General features: G+C 34.1%; 1 protein-coding gene and 1 pseudogene across 1 annotated transcript; one reads left to right on the forward strand and one right to left on the reverse strand.

Annotated features, from left to right (window-relative positions):
* Positions 1-13,069: 13,069 nt before the first annotated feature.
* LOC120148130 lies at positions 13,070-15,162 on the forward strand. The gene is made up of 3 exons (XM_039161315.1): positions 13,070-13,372; positions 14,749-14,862; positions 14,938-15,162. Exons 1-3 carry the CDS (start codon positions 13,070-13,072, stop codon positions 15,160-15,162), a joined length of 642 nt encoding a protein of 213 aa, XP_039017246.1.
* Positions 15,163-20,227: 5,065 nt separating this feature from the next.
* Positions 20,228-23,579, reverse strand: LOC120148131 (annotated as a pseudogene).
* Between the last annotated feature and the right edge of the window lie 548 nt (positions 23,580-24,127).

A 24,127-nucleotide genomic window follows, 5' to 3' on the forward strand; every position in this document is an offset into this window, starting at 1 on the left:
TGCATATGAGTGAATGAAAGTAGTCTCGAGATGACTCTACCTGACTATCTCAGGTATGGAAGGTATGATTCCTTTCACCTAGAGTATGGGATGGTAGGTGTGATGGGTTGACTCCCCTCGTAACAGTTAAAAATAATAAAAAATAAAGAAGAAGAAAAAAACAATGTGGGCATAAACTTGTAAATGTCATGGAAAAGCAAGAGAGCTTGTTAAATATTTTTATAGATTTGTTAAGCATGGACTTGATACAATCACACACACATACACAAAGAATCTTGCCCTATGGGACAATACTTGATTTCTCAAATTAGTCTAGCATGTTGAAGCCAACTGTTCTGAGGGCTGAAATTTTATCCCATACGACTATCTTGAACCTGAACTTTCCATGGTATTTTTATTTTTCTTACTACTATCTATTGCTTGAGGACAAGAAATAGCTTATGTTTGGGGGTGTGATAACTCTGTAAAAAGGCCATATTTGGGGCCTTTTCACTTAAGTTATTGAATGTCTAAGAGCTCATATAGGATCATATAGATGCATTTAGGAGCATATAGTTGCATGTGGTGGAAATATATTTTGTCATGGCATTTTATTTTGTAAACGGTGATGCATTATAGGGAAGGTGTTTTTTTATGATGTGCAGGATTTGGGAGCAAGGATAAGTAAAAGGGAATTGTTGTGACATAATGAGACTGCTGAGCATAATGAAAATGCCAACTCATACGGCATTTTGGAAGCGAAAAAGATGAAAGTTGAAATTTTCAAGATCCAGCTATCCTTGTCTTCACGTGCCCTCAATTGTTAGTCATCTAGGAGGGAACATCTGTAACTTGGGTTGGTTGATCCTGTCAGCATGTACGTCCAACTGCAAGCTTCCTAGAAGGGGACCACTGCCAATTCTGCTATACCCCCTCATGTGAAGGAGATCAGTTCGGGGTATCCTAAGAATTTTAACACAAATTCCTAGGTTTATTTCCCCTATAAATAGGAGATAAAGCCACCATATTTAAAAAAAAGAGACTTTACACGCCATTGGAGATTAAATTCAAAAGAGAAAAGGTATCTCCTTTTTCTATCAATAATTTTTGACGTGGCATTCCTCTATTAACAAGCTAGAGGGAGTGGAGCTAGGCGTCTGAGAAGAGCTAGCGAGCTAGGGCAATTCGTGGTGGCTGAGGGGAGCTCCGACAGTGCAAATTGAAGGCTTTTCCTCAATCCCTTTGTTGTTTACTTTCATTTATCTTAGTTGGCTTGTATGTAATGGATTAATTTCATGCCTTACTGTTTGGAATATTAGAAGCTCACCATGAACTAGTCTTATTTGGTGGGAGTTCATTATGGATACTTAAGTTTTATTTCAAAGGATGGTTGTTTTTATACGCTGTTATTTGTTTTGCTTATGATGTTTAATGCCTTAAGGTTGTAGGAGCTATAGCCATTCCTTAGGAGAATGCTTAGTGTTCGAGAGAATGACTAAGTAGTATATCCTTAGTGTTTGAGAGAAACTAGGGAGGATCCATATAAGTAAGGGGTTCTAGATAGTAACTAGACCTAATTAAACCATAGACATAAGGTTAGGATTTCAAACAACTAAAAGGAGTAGTGCTCGATCGAGAGGTTAGATACTAGTGTTGACGTTGAGTGGTAGTGTCGTGACATATTATGTTATCTGAACCAATAGGATCCTTGCACCTGCTAACGCCAAGAGGTATTGTCATTGCATCCTCAACTTGTCGAGTCCCTTGACTAGAGATAGCATATAGCACCTTTAGTAAACTCTATCGGGAAAGTAAGGCATAGAAGTAAGACCATCCTGAAAAGATAGACTTAAGTTTCCTAAGTGACTCCTATCATTCATTCCCATAGTAGGTTGTTGTGTAAGGAGTCTAAATTCATTTTATTTAAATCCAGTATTTACATTTCATTTTTCATTTGCATTTTAAATTGATTACACTACACTCAATTTAGTTTTGCTAAGACATTTCCATCAACTTTGTCATGACATCTCCATTTGCTACCATATTACATTACATCATCATTCCATTTCCACCAACATCCATTTCATTTTGCCATAACATTCTCATTTGTACATGCCATCACTAACTATAATTAGGTTAAATAGATAATTGCTTTGATTGAACTTATAAATTTCCACCAATCCTTGTGGATACGATACTCACTCGTCATAGTATTACTTGTTCGATTGTGTATACTTGCACATATTTCGCGACCATATTTAGTAGTCACTCATAATTGTATTACTTGTTATTCTGAATCATATATATGTGTTTTTTATGCATGAGGCTTACCCATTCATCAATTTTCATTAAAAACCTGAAAGTCAACCCTACCCACCAAGTTTTCGTGAAAAGTTCCAAACGAAAATCTTTGTCATAACACTTATTTTCCTCTTTTCCAATGGCACCTAAAATTACTGCTAAAAATTCTAGGGCCGGTCAATCTTCGGGTCAACTTTCGAATCCACCAACTTTTGAAAGCTTATGCTTTCCTAATGCCCAAGCTTTTTCCCGTTATCACAAACATTTTATCACTCGTTCCATTTACTCCGAATGTAATTTTGATTTGGATTTTCTTAGTTCGGTTAAATATCATTTGAGTTTTTACTATACTATTCTGAATTGGAAATGGATTTCATTTCTCTCAATTGCACAATCTTATCACCCTCAACTTGTCTTTTTATTCTTTTGTAATGCTACATTTCGTAGGGAAATTCCTTCTAATAGGATCTTTGTTAGTCATTTTTCATGGGTGTTGAACTTGAACTTATTCCAAAATCCATTGCTAAATATTTAGGAATTCCTTTTTATGACCCTTTTAATGAGAATGAGAGTGTTCCCTTTGAAGATATTCTTAATGCTTATTCCACTCTTCTTACTGTTGAAGAATGCCTTTCACAACTGTTCATAACTTGGTTTATTCGCCCTTAGGGTAGTCGCACGACTCGTATGCGTCACTTGGATTTTTGGTGGCTTCATCTTTCGCACAAAGGAACATCTGAATATTAAAAAAATTATTTTTCTTAACTTAGCGAACACCATCACTAAAGGATCAAATTCCACCATCTATTTTACGTCGTGAGCACATTTTCCATGCCCACTCCATTAACACCTCTCTTGATCTCCCGTGTCCATTACGAGCAAGCTTGATTATATTTCGGTTATGAAAATGGGGTTTAAATTTGAAAATGGAAATTGGGTCAAAAATTGCAATGGAGTTCCTCTGGTTGATGATCTCGATTATACCACTCCATGCACATTTTCCATGCCCACTCCATTAATGCACCTGTCGATGCCACTCCTACTCACCCTCTCATCAACCTAGGCTCTCTCTACGACTTCATGGTCACTTGTTTTAATCATTTTAATTGTCATTTTGATGACATGGAGTCTCGTATTGATGCTTTAGAGGTCACTTTTCGGGCTCGTTTCATCCTTCGGGTCTATCTTCTTCTTCTCATCCGAAAATAGAGGATTGATCATTTGCATAGTTTATTGGACTTTTAGGATGCTTTTTTATTTCATGTTTTGGTGGATATTTTATTTTACTACTACTTTGGATATTTTATTGAATATTTTGATTAGATATTTGCTAGTACTTGCTACATACATTGCATTGATAAATTTGGCGAATATTGGTTATCTTGAGATTTGTTCCATATTTGTTATTATGCTCTAATCTTGGTTTCTATTGTAGCTAATTGATTTTGATCTAACAAAAAGGGGAGAAAAATCTAGTCAAATTTGTTTTATCAAATTCTAAATTTTTCATTTTTTGAAATTCACTCTTAAATTACTTTTCAAAGGGAAAGAAAAATGAAAAATTTTGACTTATAAAATTTTGACCTCTTCAAAATTTATTTTTGATAAAGTGGTTTTGTTATATCAAAAAGGACATTAATAAATGTAATTCAATGATTTTGGTATAACAAAGTAATAAATTGAATATTTTGTAAAATTAATATTTTATTCGATTCAAGAATTTTTCAAGTTTGTAAAAAAAAGTTTAAGGATCAAAATGTCAAAAATTAATTTAAAATTGTTTTCGAATTTTATAAAGTTTTAAAATATTTTTTGAACATAAAACAAGGTTGTTTTTATCAATTTTTAGGCATGGTTTCGAAACCCCTAAGGCAATAGCCAAAAATTCCTCAAGGTTTCTAAGCCCCCTGCTCAACGGTAAAAAAAATTAAAGGCATGTTTCGAAACCCCCTTGATGGTTTTGAAACATATGTGCAGGTTTGTATTCAATACACAAACTTGTTGCTCCAAATGGATCCAAACTCCCTCCAACAACCCCAAACAACTACAAATCAATGAGGACATCTAAGAGGGGTATTCAAACAGCCAAGAAAAGACAAGAACTCTATTCCAACAATCAAAGAGCATTTAGAGCCAATTTTGTATTCCATTTTGTCTTTCTTACATAGAATACTATTCCATTCTCTGTATTTTTCATTCTAGTGTTCTTAAGTGTGTGAGAGCCACAATTTGCAAACATCTTATCTTGAGAAGATATTCAAAACTTTTCTCATTTGTAATTTCTTCTTATGAAGGGTTGTACACTTGAGACTGGGGTATAAGTCTAAGTCCGTTGTAAGGTTACACCTTGTCCTAAAAGGTTAGAAAAAGTTATTGGATTTGTTGAAATCCTTAGTTTGGAAGTAAAAATAGTGGATGTAGACTTCATTGAAGAAGTTGAACCACTCTAAATTAAATGTGTCAAATTTTCATTTTCTTGCAAAAAGCTTATATCATTCTTTTTATTCCCAAATCACCCCCCTATTGGTCATTCCATCGATTCGATTGACTCAATATAATCTTAATATTTATCCCTATAGCATCTTCTTATATTCGTTTTAATAACATTAAATAAATATAAAAATCATATTTACTAATTTCCACATTTTCCCTTCTAATTTTCCAAAAATTCAATTTAGTTAAATCATTCAACTTTCTCACTTTAACATGAAAAATCCTGATGTGATCTTGACTATGACCCTTACATCATTTTTGCAATCTCCTTGAGAATGTTTGATCAAGGTAAGTTATTTACATTCGAGAAACTTCAAGAAGCTTATTAAAGCTTAATGTGTGAAATTCAAACCAAGTTCAGTTTTTTGAAAGTCATTTTCAATCCAAAATAAGAACATCCACCATCATACTCTATGTTGGGACGTGAAGAAGGAACAACCAAGTTTAAGGGAGGACTTAATATTTTACATATGCATGAATTTGCATGAGAAAATTAAAGTTTGCATAAGTATTCATTGCATTCAATAAGCATGCTGATAATTAAAGTATGCATTGCATATAAACTTAGTTTTTGGGAAGTAGTTCATTCATGCATTTAGTTCATTTTAAATAAGTGAGTTCATTGATTAAACTGGTTTATTTATTTAACTAGCTCGTTAAGCAACTAGCTCTTAATTGTTTCGTGCATGTTTTTATTTAAAAGTTTGAATAAAACCTATTGTGCAAGAGGCAAAGTTGAAAAGTCTCAACAGATGCAAAAATATCGACCAGAATGTCTTCCAATTTTGAATGTTGTACAGACGAGTTCGGATACATAAATCAATTGAAAATTATTCCCCTATCTCTTAGCTTTCCAATGCCTTTTTAATCACCTCAATCTGATATTTGGAGCTTGAGATATGTTCAATTTACTGAAGATAGTGTAGGCTGGAATCTTATTACGGGAATTTTATGCATGGATGATTTGGACGAGTCTGAGCCAAGGAAGGCTTCTCATATTCAGCAAAGATACAAGCCATTGAATGCCTTCTTTATTCACCTATTCAAGGAAATTCAATTTTGAATTTTATTCATGCAATCAAGGCCATCTTTATTCACACATTTATGTCATTCAAGGCTGAATTATCATCCAATCTCAAGGGTTGTTCATATTCTTCAAGGGAGCATGCAATGAAGTTTGAGCTATGTCACTTAGTATTACAATTAAGTTATGAATATTAACATGAAATAGGAAGGGACACACCAAAGTGTACAGCAAGGGTGTCTACATTCATCCAATGTGCACATTCATTCCTCTTTTATTTCATAAGAAAACAAGCTATGGAAGATCAAGAACCTCACTCATTTTGGACGAAATTAAGGCTAAATTCATCCTAAATTGAGTCCAAATTCATCCCAAGAACACTATAACAATTGGCCACATAAAGAGATAAGAAAGGACAAGGCAATCAAGCTCATTCAAGTGCATTAAGATGAGTATTCATTCTTCTTTGTAAAACCTCTCATATGCTGCCTAGAACTACTATAAATAGGCACCTCAATTTCATTGTAAAACAACTTTCGGCTTATATAAAACTTATTAAAATATTGCTTTCATTATAGTTCTTTTGAAGAACTCTATCGGCTTCAATTTCATTTTGTTGTCTTCAAACATTTCATTTGTTATAACGTTGGTTCCTAGCTCTCTTATAGCTAATGGGTCTCGTTTCATCCCCTACCACTTCTACCTTTCTATATTATTATATTGTTGGTTCCTAACTCTTATATAGTTAGAGGGTCACTATCCATTTTTCTTTCACAAATTTCCATAGCCCACGCCAACATCATACATCCTACACCACTTATCATTCACTTTCATTCAATCACAATTACCATCACCCTTCCATCACTTTCAAACCACTTCAACTTAACCTCCATCCTACCATTTTCATTCTTATTTATTTCAATTTCTTTCTTATTAATTTTTTCATGCAATTTTAGAACTCAAGCAAACCACTACCAGAGTTTCTTACTAGAATCACGATCGGGAAAACATATATATGACTCATAATATAAAACAGGGATCATATCAAATCCACTTAATTCCAATAGTTCACATCAAATTCCTCTGATTAAAGTTATCAAAATAATATTTCTAACCCCATATACCATTCTTCAAAATTTTGTAAACTTTTGATTTGATTCAATTATTCGAATACTTTATCGAGTTTTATCGCTTAATAGCTCTTTACACTATTTTTGGATCAAAATCTAAATTCCATAGAGAATACAATCTTAAGGATGAACTATTTATTTAAGGAATAAAACTTTTTTGAGAAAATTACCACTTTGGTCCTTGAACTTTTCCCAACTTTAGTCGCTAAACTTTAAAATTTTACATTTTGGTCACTTGCTTAAATTTTGGGGTATTACAATAATTTTTTTATTTATTATTTTATAAAATTTACATATGGTAAAATTTATCTCCTCAAACTTTTGACAGTCAACTTGAGACACAAATTATGGGACGGAAGAAGTAGATTAACAATTTACCATTTTTATTATCTATTAGTAAATTAATGATATTTTGAATAAAATAATATTTTAAGATAACTACTAAAAAATTATAAAAAAAAATTAATGAGTTGCTAGCGAACTTATTGAGTCGAGTTGGACTTTGCTCAACTCTACTCGTTAAGGTATCAAGTATAGCTCGAGTTTGAGTCTCATTAACCCAAGTCGATCTATTACCGAGTTTTATCGAGTCGAGTTTGAGTTGTTTACAAGTTGCTCAACTCATTAAGCACCCCTAATCTAGATGATGCTTATTTGTTATTTTAATGATCTTCCATGCTTTGGACCATCGGATTGGATTGAGATATGTGATTGAATTCGTGGATAGTTTTTTCACATCGCTTGACTCTAATATATGATTTTTTTTGTGGTCTTTCTATAGTTTTGATTTGTTTTTATGGTTTGTTTTCCTATGCACTTAGATATATTCGTATTTATCTTTATTCGAGTATTTTAGTTGGGTTTTAACCTTTTCCTTATAGAGTGGTTAGTTTCTTGTGTTAATAGTTATAGAAAAATATCTTAATTATGTGTTTAGTTTACGGTTATAATTATAAAGATTTATTGTAATTTTTGGTATTTTTCTTTTAAAAAATTAACATCTTCTATTAAAGGAAAAAACATAAATATTAAAGACCAGTATGCCATTACTTTTGAAAAGTGACTTTTAAAAGTGTTGTCAAAAAGAACTTTTCAAAAATGTAATTTAAAATTTAACTGTTTGAAATTGCTGAAAATTGATTTTGAAAAGATAAAATATTCATTTTCGACATTATATTGTAAATTAAAAATATATAATTTAAATTATATTTATACTTATTAATAATATGATATATAAAAATATATTAACTTAGACTATAATAAAAATATAAAATATTTAAAAATGACTCATTAATAATATATATATATATATATATATATATGAAATTTTTTATCAAGAAAAAATATATTATCAATACTTTTAACTTTTCAATTTTAAAATATTATTTTAATTATTTTGATTTAACCAAAATCAATCATTTAAATTTTAAAATAAAATAATTTAAATTGTATATTTATCCTTTTAACCATACAAAATAAAAGATATATATTATAAATAAATTTAAAATAAAGTATTATTATATATGAAATATATCAATTTAAATTATAATAAAAATAAAAAAATTATAATTATAATAAAAACATATTTTATAATAACTCAGTATTAATATTTTAATATATAAATTATAATTTTTATAATTTTTAAGTAATTAAAATAAATTATTAAGTAATAAATTAGGAATAATGTAGAGATAATTATACCATTCTAAATTTGAATGGTTGAATACCATTTAGTGAAGATGATATCACGTCTAGCACTCCTCATGTCTCATTTTCTTCCCACTTTTTTTTCTTCTTCACCCAAAAACCTCCATCCTCCTCCTTAGTAGTTTACTCAAAGGAAAAAACTTTATCACCGACAATCCTAGTCCATTTCAGTAAAGGTAAAATTCATAACCTCCATCTTCAAAGCTTCAAATCGAGCCTTCAACCTCTTTATTTCACCATGATAATGAAATATGGGGTTTTAAGGAACATAGGTTTTTTAATATGTTTTCAGGGAGTTCAGGCCAGAGAAATTGTTCTTAATCTCTTTCTAACCTCTTAAGCAAGCTTTTAATACCTTCTTTGACCCTTGTCTAGTGAGAAAAGTGGGAAAAAGCTCCAAGAATAAGGGGAAAGAAAAAGTGAGTCTTGGTTGAGCCTTCGACACTTCCAGCAGCTTAGAAATCCAAGGTAACACATTTCTAACTCAACTCTACCACATGTAGATCATTAGATAAGTTTTGGCAGGTTACATGAGTTAAAAATCATGTCCATGGTAGTTTGCATCTTTGATTTTTTTCAGCATGTTTAAAGACCTATTATGATCCCCTTTATCTCTTATGAAACTTTAATAACATTTGGGAACCTTAATAGGGTCTTTGGGTAGGAAAGTTAGCCTTTTTGTCCCTAAAACATGGCATTTTTGGGTATGAGTATCGGTACTGGAATGACAGTACTAATAATGTTCATCACATGGTTTAATATAAGGGAGTTTTAGGATAGCAGCATCGATACTCCATCATTAAGTATCGATATTGATGTTTAGGTCTCGATACCTTTAGGAATGGTATCGATACTAGGATCACTTAGCAAATTCTAGTAGCCATTTTTTTTATTGATAGAGTATCGATACTCCCATTAAGGGTATCAATATAAAATATGTTTCAAAACATCGAACTTAATTTAGTATCGATACTCAGGATAGTATTGATACCCTTGTACAGAAGTATTGATACTCAGCTTAGGAGTATCGATACTAGCCTTTCTTCTCAGCTCATAATAGTCAGTTAGTATCGATACCCAGGGGTCAGTATCATTACTCGGAGGTTAATAATAATAGTAAAGGGCTTACTATCAAAACTCACGGATAATGTTTGGATAAAAAATCCATTGGGTTATGGGTTAGGTTCGAGGTACCCAATAATATCATATTACCATGGAATAACATTACAAGTGAGAATATAAATAAATCTAGAATAGTCAGAAATAATAACAATTAGGATAACATAAAACTAGCCTTGTTTATTGCTCTGGCAATAGTCAGGACATCCAAGTTCTTTTAACATAATACGATCGTCTCAGTTGGATATATCCCAATCAGTGCCAAACCACTTTAGTTTCCGACTAGACGTAGATGTCCTAAAATTGATGGAGCAAGTTGGTCGGGTGTACATTTTCGATGCAGTTATGAATCTCACCTCAAATACCCCAGGGTATTTTAGGAAAACTAGAGGGAAGAGTGCTCTAAGATGCAGAACCCTCAACCACACCATGATGTCTACTCAGCAGTTCATACTAGCATTTTACATGTGTTCATACCTATGACACTAGCCAACTTATTTAGTGAATGCATGTAGTACAATATGGTTATTAATGTGGCACTAAGCTCGTAAGCTCAGCGATCGGAATGTGTTTTTGTGTTCAGGTTTTTAGGAGACTGTCTGCTGAGCGTTATTGTCATCAGATATTTCAGATTCGCTGAGGCATTCAAAGTACGTTTTTTTATATTAGAGGGTTTGTATTATTATAGACCCGTTTGTATTTAGATGTAACTCTATTTTGTTTTAAACATAGTATTGTTATTGTTTTGGATATTATGGGAGCTCCCTCGTATTTGTAAACTTTGATTATTATGTTTTTATTTTATTTTATTTTACCTCTGATAGATTTTATATAATGATTTATAATCGTTTTAAAAAGAAAATTTTTTGGGTTAGCTACTTCTATGGTCCCATGTGATATTCTAATCCATTGGTCTTCGGGTCGGACTGGATTAGGGTATTATATTTAGTGGTATCAGAGTGTCAAGTTTATTCATTACTAGGACACGTGGGTTAGAGTCAATCAACATCTATACATGTACATGCCTTTAGAGAGTGAAGAGTTTTACAATGACTAGATTGATGATAATAACCTCTGTTTCTCTTTCAAAAAACTCATTGCAAACAACAACACTTACAGTCAGGATGGTAGAGACGAAAGCACACCTTGTTAGTAGCTGATACCTGTGACGAGTTCATCCTAGACATGAATCAATTCGAAATACCAGTAGATGTAGGATTCGATGAGGTAACCTTCTTTAAAGAACTCACCTTGGTTCTTAGGCAGATTGTTAGGGTTATACCTAGTGCCTCAGCTGTACCACCTCCTCCACTAGTACCTCTACCTTAGCCAGCAGTGGCTCCTTAAGAGTCCCAAATAGAGAGGTTTCATAGATATAAGACCATTGACTTCTACATATTAGGGGATAACAATCTTATAGTAGAAAATCAATGGCTCAGAGAGACTCTCTGTAGCCTCCGAAAATTGTACCTTACCCCTAAAGGTAAGCTCAAGTGCATCACCACCCTACTCAAGGGTGACATCATAGATTGGTGGGAGACTATATAAATAGAGTTGGAGCTAGAGAAACCATCATGGGAGCAGTTTCTATCCGAGTTCTGCCAAAAGTACATCGAAGAGACTCACACCAATGATATAAGAGAGCAGTTTCTGCACTTGGTCCAAGGGGATCGGACCGTGATGGAGTATGATTTTGAGTTTGTCAAACTTAGCATATATGTTTCACAGTTGGTTTCGACAAAGGACTATCACTATCGGAGATTCAAAAGGGTTTTCACCTCGATATTCTGTCACATCTTGTAGTAGACCCTCCTAGGGTTTGTCGAGTTGTCCCGCCAAGTAAAGATAATCGAGAGGGCTCTAAGCCAAAGGGTTAGATAGATTAGTGAGGTCGTAGGATAGAGCAGGAGGGATACTGAACCAACAAGATCAGTACATACTTCGTCCAAAAGGGCCCGAGATAGTTAGGGTTCACAGAGACCCTAGTAATGCAGACGATGATAACTTGTCAGAGCTCGGAGCGCGGAGGTAGAACTGAGTCTCGAAAGAGACCCTTGATGTTAATCTCTAGGGTGAGTGTCAGTTATTCGACCAGAATCTTCACTCACTAAGTTTGTGGTCAATGTTAGATGAGATACCCAGGGTCGTGCTAGCAGGGATCGAAGGGTTGCTTTAGTTGCAGCCCATTAGATCATTTTATCAGAGATTACCTAGGCAACACCGACAATGTAGACAGGTCAAGAACCAGTGAGGGGTGGTAGTATACCATCTGGGCAGTAGAGGAAAAGGATAACCAGATAAGTGGCTGGTTCAGAGTAGAGGGTAGGCTCTAAATAATATGCAATGAGAGCTCGAGATGAGTATGATGCAGCTGATGTAATATCAGATAACTTCACAGTATTTCTCATTCCAACTACTGTATTGATAGATCTCGGCTCCACCCATTCCTACATCTACTTTAACCTAGCTCAAGAAATAGAAATCCAAGCAGAAGACTTAGTGGTAGGTGTTCGAGTATCGGGCCCTCTAGGTCTAGATATCCTAATAGACAAGATCCACCGGCGATGCCCAGTATAAATCCAAGGACAGACCTTCCTAGAAGACTTAATAGAGTTACCCTTGTGAGAGTTTGACTTAATCTTAAGTAGGGATTGGTTATCCAAGCTCGACACTAGCTTTAACTGCAAAGCCAGATAACTAAAGCTCAAGGAAAATAATGGTACCAACTAGTGATGACTAGTGAGAATTTGAGCTAGTCAATAATCGTGTCAACTATAAAATCCCAACAGATTATTAACCAAGGGTTTAAGGCTTTCTTAGCTCATGTTGTTGATACCCAAATCTCAGTCCCAACACTCACAGATATCCGAGTGGTACAAGATTCCCCTAAGATGTTCCTAAAAGAGTTGCCAAGTTTACCACTAGATATTGAGGTAATGTCTGGTTCAGCCCCGGTTTCCATTTCTCCCTACTGCATGGCACTGCCGAAATTGAAGGAGTTAAAAGCTAAGATCTAGGAGTTGTTGGAGAAGGGGTTCATTCGATCGAGTATATCCTCGTGGGGAGCGTCGGTCTTATTCATCAAGAAGAATGATGGATCAATGATATTGTGCATCAACTATAGACATTTGAACAAGCTAACCATCAATAACAGTTATCTATTCCCTAAGATAGTTGACATCTTCGACTAGTTGAGGGAAGTGTGTATGTTCTCTAAATTTGACTTGCGGTTAGGCTACTATCAGTTTAAAGTCAAGGATACAGTTGTAGTAAAGACAACTTTAGGATAAGATATGATCATTATGAGTTCTTAGTAATGTCGTTTGGACTCACTAACACTAGCTTGAACTGTAAATCCAGACAAATAAAGCTCATGGTAGATGATAGTACCAAACTAGTGATAACTAATAAGAAGTCGAGCCAATCAAGAATTGTTTCAGCTTTAAAAGCCCAATGGATGATTGACCAAGGGTGTGAGGCCTTCTTATCTCACATGGTTGATACCCGAATCTCAGTCCCAATACTCTTGGATATCCGAGTTGTACGAGATTTTCCTGACATGTTTCCAAAAGAGTTGTCAGGTTTACCACTAGATCGGGAGTTGAAGTTCCGCATTGAGGTAATATATGGTTTAGCCCTACTGTCCATTGCTCACTATCGCATGGCACCGACGAAATTTAAGAAGTTAAAAGCTCAGATCTAGTAGTTGTTGGAGAAGGGGTTCATTTAACTAAGCATATCTCTGTGAAGACCACTGGTCTTGTTCGTCAAAAATAAGGATGGGTCGATGAGGTTATACATCAACTATAGCAAATTGAACTAGCTAACCATCGAGAACCATTATTTACTCCCTAGGATAAATGACCTCTTCGATCAGCTAAGGGAAGCATGTGTGTTCTCTAAATTCGACTTGCGGTCAGACTACTATAGTTGAAAGTCATGGATGTAGATGTTGGAAGACAGCTTTTAGGATAAGATGTGTTTATTATGAGTTCTTAGTAATGTCGTTTGGACTCACCAACGCCCCGACAGTATTCATGGACTTGATAAACCGAGTCTTTCACCCATACCTAGATCACTTCAGGGTAGTGTTCATCGATGATATATTAGTGTACTCTCGATGAGAGTAAGAACATGACCAGCATCTCCGTATTGTCCTTCGGACACTTCAAGACCGCTAATTGTATGATAAGTTTGAGAAGTGTGAGTTTTGGCTGTCAGATATATCATTCTTGGGTCTTATTGTGTCAGTAGATGGTATTAGAGTCGACCCTCAAAAGATTCAGGCCATAGTTGAGTGGGAACCACCTAAAAGTGTGTCAAATGTACGCAATTTCCTAGGTCTAGCCGGGTATTATTGTCGATTCATTCAGGGTTTTTCGATAATAGCTGTCCCACTGACCAAACTACTTTAGAAAGGAGTTCCCTTTATTTGGGATGAGAAGCGATAGAAAAGCTTCGAACAGTTGAAGGTTATCCTAACTCAGGCCTTAGACCGGAGTCAATAAAGACTTATCAGTTTTCAACAATGCCTCGTTGAATGGTCTTGGAAGTGTATTGATGCATGAGGGTAAGGTTGTAGCTTACGCATCCCATCAGCATAAACATCACGAGAGCAATTACCCCATCTATGACCTAGAACTAGTAGTAGTGGTGTTTTCTCTTAAGATATGGCGATACTACCTTAAGAAGTGTCACATCTTCACCAATCATAAGAGCATCAAGTACCTACTCACACAAAAGTAGTTAAACTTGAGACAACATAGGTGGGTCGTTACTTAAGGACTATGACTATGTGATAGATTATCATTCGAGTAAGGCAAATGTAGTAGCAGATGCCTTGAGCATGAAATCAATGACAGAGTTACGAGCCCTCTTAGTATGGTTGAGTTTAACCAGTGAATATGAGTTGTTAGCTGAGTTACGAGTCGAGTCAGAGCTGCTAGGTGAGACCAAGAGATTTCAGATGATTAGTTAAGGGATTGGGTTGAGCAGGTTTGGCAAGACGAAGCACTGGTGTTCGAGTTATGTGACGGAGATGTGTTGTATTTCAGAAGTCAGTTGTATGTACCCGTAGATGTTCAATTACGCAATAAGATTCTTCATGAGGTGCATTGCAATCCACTTTTAGTTCATGCAAGAAATAATAAGGTGTACCAGGAGCTTTGTCAATTTTTTTGGTAGTCGGGCATGAAAATGGAGGTGTTAGAGTTTGTCACTTGGTATCTAGTATATCAACAAGTGAAAGCGGAACACCAGGTTCCCTCAGGGTTACTTCAGTCTATTCAGATACCTCAGTGGAAATGGGACAAGGTGACAATGGACTTTGTGATTGGGTTATCGATGACCAAAAAGAGACACGATGCAGTTTGGGTCATAGTAGATTGTGAGATAGTGAGGTTATCTTAGTTGTACATCCGTGAGATAGTGACGTTACACGGGGTGTCGACTTCCATCATATTAGACAGAATTCCTTGATTTACATCCCATTTTTTTAAAGCCCTTTATGAATCCCTAGGCACCAAGCTACATTTCAGCACCGCCTTCCATCCTTAAACGGATGGTCAATCAAAACGAGTTATTCATCTTAGAGGACATGCTTAGGTGCACCATTATAGAGTTTCCAATAACTCCTTTGATTAGTTAAGTCAACATTAGACATGAAAATGACAATTATCATCCCTATTTATATTATTTTATTAAATAGTATGGTTGATTATAGGACAATTCTTGTTCGAATTTTTTTTTTAATTTATTAATAATGTTTATATACCTTAAAGACACAGCTGCTCAAACTCAAGATCTCTAGAAATAGTAACATTCTCTTTTACCATTGAGATAATTTGATGAGTTCATGATCCTTGTTTGAATTAAATATAAACAGTATACATTTAAGTATTTTAATAAATATATGTATGTATATTCCAAGTATTTTCCCTTCCCCAAAAATAAAAAGTTATTTCAGTATAAAACTATTTTCCAAGTTTATTTTTGCATAAATAAAACCACATGATTTGGCTCATCATCATGAGTAATAAATGATAATTATTTCATAACACGTATGCATACATATTCCGTTGAAGTTTTATAAATTGCTTCAAAGCGTGCCTTTTAGATTAAAGAAAAGAGAGTTGAAATATATAACGTTATTATATAATTAGGTACAATAGGTATTGTTTGAGCTTATAGGCATACAATGTGGATTTGAAGAAGTTGAATAAAGAAATGAAATTGAAGTTTAAGTTATCAACTCCAAGAAGATTGAACCTAGCTAATTTTCTTAAAGTTAGATTAACCAACATTTAGGTGCCCATCCTTAAATAATAATAGAAATTTATAATAATGATTAAAAATAATAATTCGAACAATGACCTCAATGTTAAAAGAAAATGTTATTTTTTTAGATGTTCTAGGTTCGAGCAGTTATGTCTGTAGGGTGTATGTGTGTTGTTAATTGATTAAGAGACATATTACCTTATAATCATCCCAAACTATTAAAAAATAAGTCTTAATATTTATAGTGATTTCGTTTCAACTGAATTTTAAGCCTCAATTTTTATCTAGCCTTTTAGTACAACTATTTATATCTGATCTATTGATTGATTAATCAAAATCAAATACTCTAGAGACTCGTTAGAGAAACAACTCTCTGAATCCAATTTATTTAATTACCAACAACCTCGGACACCTCTTAAGCCTACATCGACATCACATCCCATCATATTTGAATAATATATATATCCTCAAAATTTGAAGGCATCAAAAGACTCTATATTTAAAAAAAATATGTAGCTCTTGTATTATTTTTTTTTCTTTTAATTAGGCCCTTCAACTCATAAAACAGACCTAATTTGGCTCTTTGATCAATGTTTTTTGTCATTAACTGCTACGATGCTGATGTGACAGTTACGGTACTGGCGTGGCAGTCCATAGTGATTAATGACGTGACAGATGACATGATAGATGGGATAAATTGGTTTTTGGTTTTGTTCAAGGGGTCAAATTGATTTTTTTTAAATTTCAAGGGCTAATTTAACTTTTAAAAATAAAAGTTATTTTAAATATAAAATTATTCAAATATTTAAAAAAATACAAAAAATAAAAATTAAATTAATAAAAAAATTGAATATAAATATTAAAATTACTAAAATTACTATAAAAAGGATAAAGTATACAAATAGTCCTTCGACTATAGGGTACTACTTTATTAATCCCCTCGACTATTAAAAGTTACAAAATGGTCTTCTAACTATAAAGTGTTGCTTTGTTGAGTCAATTGACTATTAAAAGTTATAAAAAAATCATATGACTATTCATTATGTTCCAAACTCGTCCTTTTCTATTAAAACATTGGCGGTATTCTAAGCTAAACATCAAGTTGTTGATTGGGATATGATAAAATTTGATCCTAGAATCTCCAACGACTATGATATCTCAGTCATCATGTTAAGTCCAACTTAGACAACCATTAATTTTTTTAACAAAAATGGACAAAGTTTGGGACATAATAAATAGTTGGTTGACCATTTTGTAACTTTTAATAGTCAAGGGACTTGACAAAGTAACATTCTATGGTCAGAGGACAATTTTGTAACTTTTAATAGTTGAGGGGCATAATAAAGAAGTAACCTATAGTCATGGGACCATTGTGTACTTTACCTATAATATATATTGTAATAAAATGATGACTTATAAATTATTAAAAAAAATTATAAAAATATATTATAATAATATACATGCAATATATTAGACATATCACCAACACTTGTACAAAGTATTATTATTGGATTAATTAGGACTTATAAACTTTAAATTAGTCAAGCCTTGTAAATTTTGGATTTGTCGAAATTTATTAAGTTTTCTAATTATATTTTAGTAGAAAATTATTATAATTATCTTTTAAATTAGTCAATACTTACAAACAAATAATTAGAAAACATATTAAGTTTCGACTAATTTAAATTTTTTAATTCTCTATTAATTCAGTAAGAATACTTAATATAAATGTTGATGATATGTTTATATGTTACATGTATATATGTATAATACATCGTTTCAAAAATATAGTTTTTTATTTTTGTAATTTATAAGAAATTATTTTATAACATAATGGGCCTTCATTTGGGACTTCTGCCATTACAATGAATGAGAGGGGGAATCTACAAAACCCATATTGCCCCACCCGAAAGGAATGTCAAACCTGCAGAAGTTCAGTGAAAATGGCATTTTATGATCCAGTCAGTGTTCAAAAGCAGGTGCATCAATCTGAACAAGATGAAGGTCATAGTGAAGTTGAAGGAGCTAATGTAGGAAAGCCAGCAGAATTAGATACTTCAAATGATCAGCTGAGCTCTTGTAGGAGTTGTGTGTTGGATGAAGTCTCGCTAGAAGCACCTGGATTTTGGAAGCTTCAACAGGTCATGGAGAAGTTGTACATTTTGTATACGGGATAGTCTCTCTCGATTGGCTGAACAAAGGCATCATTGCACAGATATGAAAGGTGAAATAAGATGCGGTTGGTTCATTTGTAGCCAAATGAACTAACAAGTTCATTGGGTTAATGGATGTGGAAAGGAAACTGGCAGAAACCCTATAGATGGATCCATAGCACACCTACTGTGAATGCATTTGGGGAAGAACCTGATGCTGGTTCATGTTGGACTGGGATAACTATGAATTCGCTAACATCACTGTTAACGAATCCGATGCTTGTAAAATATGTATGTTTTACTCGATCCTCGTAAATTGATCTATCACGTCAAATGGTATTTTCTTTTCAATTTTTTTAAAAAAATATAATAGTTTAATACGTATATTTAACTCTTTAGTAATTTTTTTTGAGTATTTGAATAATTATTTTATATTTATAATTTAAAATAATTTTTATTTTTTATAATACTAAATAAGCCCTTGAACTTTTAAAAATATCAATTTGACCCTCAAACAAAATAAGAAAAACAATTTAGCCCATCACGTCATCAACTATCGTGAATCGTCACGGCAGCACCAGGGACTGTTATGTCAGCACCGTAAAAGCCAACGACGAAAACGTTAGTCAAAATGTCACATTGGATTTATTTTCTGAGTTGAAAAGCTACATCAAGAGAAGAAAAAATAGTAGGAGAACTACATTAGTTTTTTTTTAAAAGTACATATACTTCTTAAACCTTTTAGCCTGAAATAAATAATATAAAGTCGCAATAATACAAGAATTACATCAATATTTTAACTTGTGATAGCTTTTGATGATTTTCACCTAATTATTTGATATTATGATATAAAAGAATTACATCAAAATTAAAACAATGATAAAAAAATCGATTAAATTTAGTTCAATTTATATATTATTAATGTAATATAAATAATAAATCATTAAATATATATGATTGTTTAATATTCTCTTTAAATTAAAAATAAAATAAATCTAAATAATCTATATATTATATAAAAACAAGAAAAGAAAAGAAATAATTCATTATCATTTATTTTTACTTGATATAAATACATTTCCAGTACGCAATCTTATAACACAAGAAGAAGTTAAACTGGAATTGTCCCAGATATTTTGTAGAAATGTGAATTTTTCCTTCCTTCGAATTATAATTATTAGTACATCTATCAATATTTTAGTATTTAATTTTTTTTCTCCCTACAGACAAAGTTCGGCAATATTAAAATTAAAGCAAAATTAAAAATACAGATTGCGGTGTTAAAATTAAAAAAAAATTACAAAAGATTAAAATCGTTATAAAAAAATGGTAATAGATGATGCACATTTCAGAGTTGTATAATAAAGAAGATAATGGTAAATTTGACCCCAAAAAGACAAAATAATGGCAGAGAGAGAGAGAGAGAGAGAGCATTGGATCAGAATTTAGAGTGTACAGTGCCAAAGTTCTGCTGAGAAGAATAGGACAGCAAACTAACGGATTAGCTTAAAATTATTAAATTAAGCTCAAACTTAAAATTAATAAATATTAAAACTATACTCGAACTCGAACAAATTTGATATATTTTCAGACTTTACTTTATTAAAACTCAATTCGAACTCAAAAAAAACTTAAAACTTCTCAAATTTAACTCGATCAAAACTCCTCAAGGTTTATTCGATTTCAATGAGATTGATGAATCAACTCAAGTAGCTCACTATCCGAATATGTCTATAGTCTAATTTAGAGACCTAGTTAGAAAACAAGCGTAAAAAGCAACTAAAAATTCTATGCACCGTAGACGAGAGAAGGCACGAGAAACAAAAGATTGAGAGAAAAACGGCAGGTTTACAGGCTGTAACGCAAGACAAATAATAATATATATATAAAACCACAAAAATGGGGAAAAACGAGAGGTTAAGGTTTAGAATCCCAGCCAACTCTTGGTTTTTTTTTTTATATATAAGAACTCTACTTGGTTATTGTCTGCAAGATTTTAAGCATGAGAATAATCCCATCATTTTTCTAGGGAGATTCAGCATTGGTTAAATTTCAATCACAATGAACATTGATTCATCACTATAAACTCAGTTTTTAAACAGAAACCATGTAGATAATAACCAACACAAATCCACAAAATCTACTACCTTCAGGGGAAGCTTAAACATCATACCACAACCCAACACCTTGGGGACACTGCAAATGAAGTCGGTCTTGTTCATAGCATAGAATCGGTTCTTGCAGGCAACCTCCTGAAGAAATTGAGGGGCATGAAGGAAGCTTATGACGGAACCTCGGATGTCTTAAGATGTAAAATCCGGCTAGAAGCGCCACGACCTGGAAAGGATTACATACAAAATGATAGCAGCAACTAGACAGAAAATTACAAACAAAGCAGTGGCTCTTGGGTCTCTCCAGCTTAAAAGTGATTGAAGCCTCTCCCCTGTGTAGCTAAATCACCAACCACTGTCTGAATCCTCCCAGCAATACTTCTCAATCGATCGTATCTCATCCTGACAATATCAGATGGCGGGACGTTGGAAATGTGTCGAACTCTTCATCCAGTTCATCAGGATGTGCAGAATCTGCATGAGAAAGGCGGGTGTCCATGTGAGGAGGATGCCTTGGCCGCCATCTATAGTACCATACTCCGATCAAGAACAGAGAGGAGAATTGTTGGCAAAATAAGCTCGGGATAGAGCACCAGTATGATAAACAAGATGTGAATCAATACTGTTGTAATTGGGTTTTCCAAATACAAATCTGATCAAACCATTTCCAACAGCAATTAACCCACCCAATACATTCATAATTCTAAAAAATTTGCTTTACTTTCTTCTCATACTCCACATGTGAGAACCAACATCTAGCATATACTCCACCACCTCTTTTCTCAATGGCGGCTCAGCTCGCCCTAGCCTCATTGACACAATCTGCGTGGCCTGGTGCCTCAAGCTATCAAGCTGGCTAACAGTCAGTGGATGAAGGTAATGCATTTTTGGCAAGAGAGGATGCGAGTACTATGCATCATATTAAGCAAGGATGAACAGGAGAACCTCACAGCCAAGTGAATTTCACCCATCTTCTTGACCCCATTTGGATGTAGCACCAGAAGTGGATATGAGTGAGTGTAAACCCGATCAGTTTCAAGAGTGGACAGTCGAATTTCACCTTCCCGATCTTAGTATCCTTGCTCCTCCAGCCTTATCTCCCCATGCAAATGACAATTATCAAACCCCAATAGTTATGACAGTACAAGGATCAAACCTCCCATGTATACTGCTCATTCCACTTGGGTGCAAAGCTATCGATGATCGTCCTTGTTCGACCCATTTTTGGCCATATTTTGCAACACAATAAGCATCAGTTGTCCCCCGTCCATCTTTTGTCTTCATTGGCATTAGGCCATGTGCATTAAGATACCCAGTCCAGAACTCCATGCTAGACTTCCACACTGCTTTGCGTTGGCTCCTCAAAAGGTTCTGCAGCCACAAACATTAGATCTTCATTCCACATGGATTAATACCCCTGGCCTGAGAAATCCTAGTCCTTAAAGCCTGATTTCCAAAGATAGCTTCACAAAAACTTCAGGATACCTACCTTATCACCTGGTTGCAAATCTGAGCCTCAATCACATTGACCCTCAAATACCAAGCTTTGGAGATAGATATACTTTGAACGCATATTTGCGAGACCATCAGCACCACTAACAAAAGCTGCATCAGAATGCCATGCTTCAGAAAATGCTTCATCAGCTTGAGTACCATCCAAACAGCCAACATCAGCTCTCCCTTAACCTATTTCCCTGTCTATCCTCCAACCTATACCACTGTGGTGCCAGTGGACTGTCTGGTGGAAACCCAGTACCCATCCAAACAGCCAACATCAGCTCTCCCTTGACCTTATTTCCCTGTCTATCCTCCAACCTATACCACTGTGGTGCCAGTGGACTGTCTGGTGGAACCCTTTTCGGAATCTCGTTGAGATCAAAGAAAACCTTTCCAATGAAGTCATCTTTCACAACATCCTTGTCTTTAACTGTAACCTCAAGCAATGAAGCTTGAAGCCTATCTTTCGAAAAAGCAAAAACCTGATTCCACTCGGGATTCGACTTCTTCTCGAAAAAGCGAGTTTTACCCAAGTAGTTTCCAAGCTTAACCTCAACATAAGGATCACAACTACCTGTAACATCTTTACCTGGCAAGTCCTTGGCCTTGACAACCCGAACATACAAGTACTGCATCTGCTCTACCAAGTCATAAGTGCTTGTAAGCTTGTCGCCACTGATCTTCCCACCACCAAGGTGAGGATTGGTCTCTTTGAGGGCGAAATCATCGGGTGGAGGACGGGGTATCATCTTCAGAAACAAACAAAGAGACCCAAAAGAAAAACCTGAAAAATAAAGTTCAATAGTTAACTACGTGTCCCAAAAACAAAAACAAAAAAAAAATAGAGAAAGAAAAATGTCAACATTAACCGTTAAAGTTAAATAAAAAAATAAGGAAAAATCAGTTCAATAATGTTTTCGAATATCCTAAAAGATCAGAACAAAATAGCTGTTAATAACGGGGGAACTGAGTTTCCCCAAATGCTTGGGCAATGAAAAAATTAGGCAATAAAAAAGAAAGAGAATATTCAAGCACCCAAACATTTAAAGCAACACCAAATATTAAAAATGAAGTTGCATCCATTTAATTATAAGAACTCAAAACGACAATAGAAACATAAAACGCAAAATCCAGTAAGGGGAGAAATCCATGGTAGACAAGGACTGTTAACGAACCTTACAAGTTTTTAAAGTGAGAATCGTAAACAAAGATCCCTTCAAACTTTCAGATCTACCAACTTTGATTCCTGTAAAACAAAAACATGAAATGAAGATTTAGATCTAACTGCCGTGAGATTCAAAAAAAACAGAGCAACTACAACAAGTCTTAACTAACAGGCTGAAAACAATCATCCTAAGCCATGGATCTGGTCATGTCTTCCAAAAACCAAACGTATATACATATTTGCACCGAAAACAACATAGTAATCATCATTTACTACGTACATCCACCCTTTCACAACTTTAAAGACACACCCCGCAAGAAAAAACGCACACGCAACCAAAAACTGCCATAATCGCCCACAATTTTTTAAAAAAAGAAAAGAAAAACAAACACCAACAGAAAATGGAAATATGTGGGTTTTCGGTTTTCGGTTTTCTTAAACAGATACAGACGGTGAAGAGAAAGGCTAGTAGGAGAGGGAAACATACTGAGAGTTACGGACGATCCAAGGTAGACGGTTTTAAGCTTCGGGCTTAATTAGTAAATTTAGAAGAAAAAAGAAACTAGTATAATCTGTTTCGGAGAAAAGGATGCCAGAAATGTGAAGATGTCTAAAAGAAGGCAGAATGTTTGGCATTGGAAGCCGACGGTACAACTAGAGAGTTTTTTTTTTTTAAATATAAAGAAAAAGAAAGGGATAGGGATAGGGATAGGGATAGAGAAAATTACAATGAAACAACAAAAAACTTTGTTGAAAAAAAGAGAAAAAGAAAGGGTCAACCCGAGACCCGTGTCCATATGCAAAAAGAAAGAGTAAGGGCTGCATGCGTCAAAAACAATATTTCTCATGCGTTGTATAAAATACAAAACCTTGTTTCAAATTCACATAAGAAAGACTTTTTCTTGGTTTCAAAATTCAAATTATTATAAATAGCGGAAAGCATTAACTAATCAAGAATTAAATTGATTGAGGATATCTATTAAAGAAAAACTGTGGCAAGCGCTTGCAATGCAATACAACACAGCCCCTGTTGCTGCAGAATGGACCAAAGACAACGTTAGATCCGTCCACGAGTCCAGTTATTCGAGTTTAATTTGATTAAAATTTGAATAATATTTAAATTGAATAAATTTAATTTGAGGATAAATTTGATTCAAATTCCAAACGAGTCA

The sequence above is a fragment of the Hibiscus syriacus genome, unplaced genomic scaffold (assembly GCF_006381635.1).
Source record: "Hibiscus syriacus cultivar Baekdansim isolate YM2019G1 unplaced genomic scaffold, ASM638163v2 tig00110951_pilon, whole genome shotgun sequence".
In the NCBI taxonomy this organism is placed as follows: domain Eukaryota; kingdom Viridiplantae; phylum Streptophyta; class Magnoliopsida; order Malvales; family Malvaceae; genus Hibiscus; species Hibiscus syriacus.